Here is a 6,000-nt window from a genome sequence, read left to right on the forward strand (position 1 = left end):
TGTGAGTGACGCAGGTGCTTATGTAGGCGGGTTAATCGCCGTAGGAACGGGCCTCCGGCGTCACCGAGGACCTACGTACACTAGTGGGCCTCTGACTCACAGAGCAGAGCGTCATGGCTCCAAGATGGACACTTAAACCACGATTCACGGGACTAACAGTAGCGACGTGCACAGCCGGCCCTGGGCCAGGCACTGTGCTGCGCACTCGCACGCGTGACTCCCTCGCCCGCCGCGGCTGGGACAGGCGTGTCCTCTGTCACAGGCGGGAAGCTGACGAGAGCGTTAAGTCACTCGCTAAGGCCATGCAGCAAATGGGCACAGTGGGACTTGAACCCAGACACAGTTTAGCTCCTGGATCCATGCTATGCTGTGCTGTCAACCATATTCATGCCATAAAAACTATAACACAGCAAATCAAAAGAAATGAAGCAATAAATTAGGGGGCGAAAGGTGTCAATTCATTAATGAGAACACAACAGGTCAAAAATGTTTTTACTAATAAATGGCAACTATCTACTCCTGAAATTGGCCACATGTTCCATTAACCAAAGGTTCTAATTGCATTGCATGTCCAACACTAGAATTCCATTTAATTCAAGAAAAAGCTTCCTGGCTCTGCCTTCGGAAGTAGGTGTCATTGAGGTGGGAGTGGGTGCCTCCCGGATCCCGGGGGAGTCCCTCAGGTCCCCGGGGCCTGAGAAGTGCAGGCCTAAAGCCAGGGAGGTGCAGGGAGGAGCCTGGAGCTGAGGCACCTCCCACTCAGGCAAAGCAGGAGGGCGCTGGCAGTCCTTGTAGGGAGAATCTTGGAAGTTACATTCATTCATTCACTCATTCACTCATTCATTTACATTTTCTATATGCAAGAACAGCACTCAGCACCACAGAAGAGAGGGGGCAAAGTGACAGGGACCCTGACGTGACAATGGGGTGAAATCAGACGGGCAGGCAGCTCTAAGCCAGAGCAGGTCTGTCGGTCCCTTCGACACAGAGCAGGGACTGGAGACATCACCTTCCCGTGACATGTGGACAGCCTGGGCAGCAGTGGGAGATGGCGGGAGGGGCGCTGAGCCCTCCCTGGGACTGAAGCACCAGTGGTTAGGGGGAGTGTCAAACAGAGACCCTGAATCTCACACTAAGAATTTGGATCTTCTGGTGTTTTGAGTAGGAGAATGACAAGTATATTTCAGGGAAATTAACAGCAGAAGTGTATAAGGTAAAGTGGAGGCCTTCAGAAGGTCCCCGACAGTGTGACGCGCCCCTCAGTGGCTGTGGGTGCTTTCAGACGGCCAACACCTGCTGCTCTCAGGCTGCGGGCCGCCTGGACCTGATAGGAGGCCACGCTCAGAAGCTGAGACAGGTCCTACAGGGCCGCAGTGACCCGGAGGGAAGAGCATAACCTGGCGGCACTCGGTGACCTACAGCCCGCTTCGCGCTGCCACTCACCCGCGCTCTCGCAGTGGGAGCCTGACACTCCCCATCAAGACGTGGCGTCCACTTCTCCTGCCCTGGAACTGGGCTGGCCAATGGCCTGCTGTGACCAACAGGACCCTGGGTCGCCTGGAGGTCATCGCTGCTCCAAACACTCCCTCTGAAAGCCAGCTGCCAAGTGAAGGGGCCCTGTGCCGTGAGGAAGCCGGAGGACCCAGTGCCAAGGGCGGCACGTGGACCAGCCCCGCCACAGCCGAGGGCGGCCAGTCGCTGACCCCGCCAGCAGTGCCTGAGACCGAAGGCCAGCCCGCCCCGCCTGAACTCCCGACCACGAGTCGCCGGCAAATTGAACAGATGCCGTTCGGGGCCCCTGGGTCTGGAGGCAGCTTGTGAAGCAGCCGTAGATAACAGCCCTCCTGAATCCAGGGAGCCAGGAGGAGCCAGCCCTGCCCTGTGCTGGTCCAGCCGTGTGACCTTGTGCCCATGGCCTCCCCTGGGGACCTCACCCTCCTCACGGTGCCATGAGGAGGCTGTGCGAGGTGAGCTACGGTGCTTTCCCCTGACAACCTGCACCCTGCGGCCTGTCCCTGCGTGCGGCGCCCGTGCTGGGCTGGCCGGGAGCGCTGTGAGCGCGAGGTCGGCCAGGGGGCCCAGGCCGGGGCGGGTGCTGCGCGTGAGCAGCACCGAGACCACGCCGAGCAGCACAGGCTCGCCACGAACCAGCTGTGACCATCACTTGGGCATCAGGTCTGTGGCTCCGGCCAAGTCCATCTTTCCCGTCCCCTTTTTTTCATCTATAAAAACAGATAACAGGAATAGTCCTGTTTCCACTGACGAAAAGTCTTCCTGTGTGAAAGTCCCGTGCAAACCCAAGCCCCCCTCTGATGGGGCACAGCTGTTGCTGACACTCTGCTGAGCCTGGTGGCGGCACCGTTAGGTGTCCTCCCCGAGGTGAGAGTCGGCTGATGGCATGGCCACCAGGAAGGGGCCCTGGGAGAGGCAGAGGCAGGCACCGAGGGCCACACCCCCACCAGGTCAGGGAGCCCAGGCAGCGTCCCTCAGGGGCAGCTCCCAGCCAAGGGGGCGCTGGGACCAGCCCCGCACTCAGCGCCCAGCCCATCTCAGTGAGCCATGGGCGGGGAGTCCAAAGTCAAAGCTCCAGGTTTCGATTCCGGGGTGGCCGTGCACGTGGGGGAAGCACGCCCTAGCCCGCAGCCTGGCTTCCAAGACAAGAGGACCCCACCGCTAGGGAAGCAGCGAGGACTGCGTGAAGCTCTGCAGGTGCAAAGCACCTGGGATTCTGCTTCATTAAACACGGGGTTTAGCAACCTGCGCAGAACCTGACCCCACGCCCTTCACCCGGCCACAGCCCTCCAACCCCTCGGAGCCTGGAAGCCAGCAGCACCGCCAGTCACGCCTCCGCTTGCTGCTGCCAGCCTGCCAGCCCTGGGGGGAGGGCCTGGCGCTCGCCTAGGGGACCTGGCCTGGCAGCAGCAACGCATTTCCATTTTACAGCCGGTGCTTTTCCAAAGCAAGCAAGGCTCTTAACCCTGAAGTCAGGGTGACTGTGGTTCCACAGACGCCCTGGGGAGGGTGGGGACAGCCCGGGCCACTCGCCAGGGGCACGGGACACAGCAGCTTCTGCTGGGTCTTGGCTGACAGTTTGAATATGCAGGGTCCAGGATCAAGGATTGAAGCTGGGAATTAGGACCCAGCCCTCAAAGTCAGCCTGTTCTTCCCCTCCACCCCATCCTGCTGAAAGCAGAGCTGCGCCCCCCGCCCGGGGCTGTGTGGGAGCCCAGCCCTGACACCCTGATGGAGCTCCACTGGGAGGGAGCCCAGGAAGTCACCACAGGAACTACAGCACACCCCCAGACACCCCCAGAAAAGGCGCCAGGGGAGGGAGGGCAAGGCCCAACAAGTTGGAACCAAGCCTCAAGCCCAGTGCTTCCCCGTCTGGTCTCAGCCACCTGCAGCAAATCGAGTGGTGTGCTCATTAACCGCCCACCGTCCTGGCTCCCCGAGATTCACCAAATTAGAACTGGGGGTGCCAAGAGACAGACCTTCGTCTGGTGATTCTTATGCACGTGAGGTTTTGAGATCAAATGCAGAGACTGTGAGAAAAGAACAAAAAGGCTTAAAAACATTTTAAACTTTATCTCTCTTCTTACCCCATTCTTGCAAAATGGAGCACTAGTGAACCAAACAAGACAAACGCCAAGCCGCCAGTTCACGTATGTCCAAGAAAAGTAAGTCAAGACATTGTTGGAAACTCATACTTTAAAATTTAAAAAACCTGCTCACCAAGGCAAAGGCCTGGACAAAAGTCAACCCACACATCCCTCCTTAGACCGACCAGACCTACACGAGAGAAGCAAGATCAGATCTCGGCTGCGGCCGCTCTGGCCCGGCCCCACGGGGATGCGGCTCTGCCTGCACGGGCCAGAGCCGCTCTCACAAGGTGTCTGTCCAACGGCAGGAGGCAGCCACCTGACGGTCTGATCCTTCGTGAGGCGCGACACCTGCATCTCCACGTCCTGACGGGCAAAGGGGATGCCGAGTGGCTCCCTCCACGTGGACAACACCAGCTTCCCCGGGAGGGGCCCCCAGGTGCTGGGCAAAGGAACCCCAGCTGTGATTTCAGAAACCAGACTCCTCGTTGAGAAGCACACCATGGCGGGGGCCGGGGCGGGGAGGGGCATCCACAGCTGAGGGGCCAGCGCTGAGGCTCCCACCCCGCTCCCCAAGGGCAGGTGGGGGCTCTGGCCCAGCCTGGGAACGCTAGTCATCCCCTAACTTCTCCGCCCGCGCGGGTCCCTGCCAGCTGTGACACTTAACATTGTGCCACAAAACTAGCAGAGGGGTGTCCTCCCCCGGCCCCTTCAGCGCTGGCACTTGCAAAGGCGTCTTGCAAACCAGGCACCTGGGAGGTGCCTGAGAGCTGGGCCTGGGGCCTGACCTGCCCCACGGGTGTCACTGTCCTCAGGAGGCGCAGGTGACCCCTGAGGAAGACCTTCCTGAAAGCCCTCCCCCAGGATCCGCAGGTGAGTAACACCAGGACTTCCCCACACCGACGCTGAGGACGAGGAAAGGGTCCAGGCTGTGCTCACCCACCAGGTGGCCCTCCTCAGGGTGAGTGTCTGGGAAGTAACTTCATCAGTTATGGGCCAGTGAGGACAGGGGTCTGCAGGGCGGAGGGGGGAGGGGGAGGGGGAGGGGGGAGGGAAGAGAAGGGGAGGGGAGGGGGGCCTGCAGGGGGGGGAGAGGGAGGGGAGGGGAAAGAAGGGGAGGGGAGGGGAGGGGGCCTTCAGAGGGGAGGGGGGAGGGGGAGGAGGAGGGGGGAAGGGAGGTCTGCAGGGAGGGGCAGCAATACCGCTCAAACTTTGCGGGGCTCCCCGATCCTGGGCAGGAGCCGCGGCTTCCACAGAGAGGGGGCCCCGCTAGCAGAGGCCCCGGCGCCCCCCCAGGTCGCGGCGGCCCGGCCCTACCTTGGCCTCGAAGCAGATGCCGTGCTGGAAGGCGTCCTCGTTGTGCAGGGGGATCCGCAGGTCGTGCCCGTCGTCCACAAGGTTGTACTTGGTCTTGCTGGGCATGGTGCCCGCGGGAGCTGCGGGGCCGCGCAGGGGCGGCTGGGCGCGGGGCCCGCGCGGCACCGGGCGGGCTGGGCCGCAGTTCCTGCCGGGAGGCCGGGCGGGAGCAGGCGGCGGCGGGAGCGGGCGGGCGGGCGGCCGGGACCGGGAAGAAAAGGCGGCGGCGGCGAGGACGCCTGTCAGGGAGACGCCGGCTCAGCGCGGGCCGCTCCTCCTCCGGCCGCCGAGGCCCCGCCCACCTGCGCCGAGGTCCCGCCCCGCGCCGAGGCCCCGCCCACCTGCGCCGAGGCCCCGCCCCGCGCGTCAGCGGACCAGGAGCGCCCCCCGGCGGCCCAGCCCGGGACTCCCCCTGCCGGCGCCGGGTCGCCGGGTCGCCGGGACCCGGGCCGGGCGCTGCCTTTGTCTCACCGGCAGGTCCCAGGTGCGGGCGGGACGCTAGTGCGGCCCCGCCGAGCCCTGGAGTTGGGTTTGGTTCCGTTGTTCTGGTTTGTGTGATGGAGGGCGGTGTACTGTTCGGTTCTGTGCGTTACCAGGAAGGTCCAGTGCTGTCCGGACATTAATCTGAGGCCCTCCCTGCAGAAGCGAGCCTGGGCCCGCGCGGGGCTCTGCTGTGCGTTGTCCGGTGAGCAGCGCTGTCCAGCGGCCGCCAGCCTGGGGCCCGGGCTGCTCGGACGGGAGGCTCCACAGCCTTCCCTTCTCGGTGGACCCGGTGCAGCTGCTCCATCCTCCGTCTTCGGAAGAGCTGCGGCCGTCCGCCTGCCCTAGAGGCCCGGCCACTTCCCTCCTCCGCACGGAGTTTTTCCCGTGAAAGCAGTGCAGGTGAGGGGCCCGGGGCGGGATCAGTGACCACGTGTTCAGCACCCGTCGAACCCCGGCACAGGGGCGGGGCGGGGCCCTTCACCTGGCTGAGTGGGCTCCCCCAACGTCACCAAGAAGCAGCCACACCCCTCGGGCCACAGCCAGTCCCGCGAGGCCACTGCCA

General features: G+C 63.2%; 1 protein-coding gene across 1 annotated transcript in view; it reads right to left on the minus strand.

Annotated features, from left to right (window-relative positions):
* NOS1AP (nitric oxide synthase 1 adaptor protein) overlaps window positions 1-5,756 on the minus strand; it is a 105,142-nt gene extending 99,386 nt beyond the window's left edge. Inside the window, exons 1-2 of the mRNA XM_081112580.1 lie at window positions 5,427-5,756; window positions 4,917-5,194 (exon numbers count right to left, since the gene is read on the minus strand). Coding sequence (XP_080968706.1) covers window positions 4,917-5,021 — 105 coding nt within the window. The 5' untranslated portion in view covers window positions 5,022-5,194; window positions 5,427-5,756. The remainder of the gene's footprint in view (window positions 1-4,916; window positions 5,195-5,426) is intronic.
* Window positions 5,757-6,000: the final 244 nt, after the last annotated feature.

The sequence above is a fragment of the Myotis nattereri genome (genome assembly GCF_964212035.1).
Source record: "Myotis nattereri genome assembly, chromosome: 18".
NCBI lineage: Eukaryota > Metazoa > Chordata > Mammalia > Chiroptera > Vespertilionidae > Myotis > Myotis nattereri.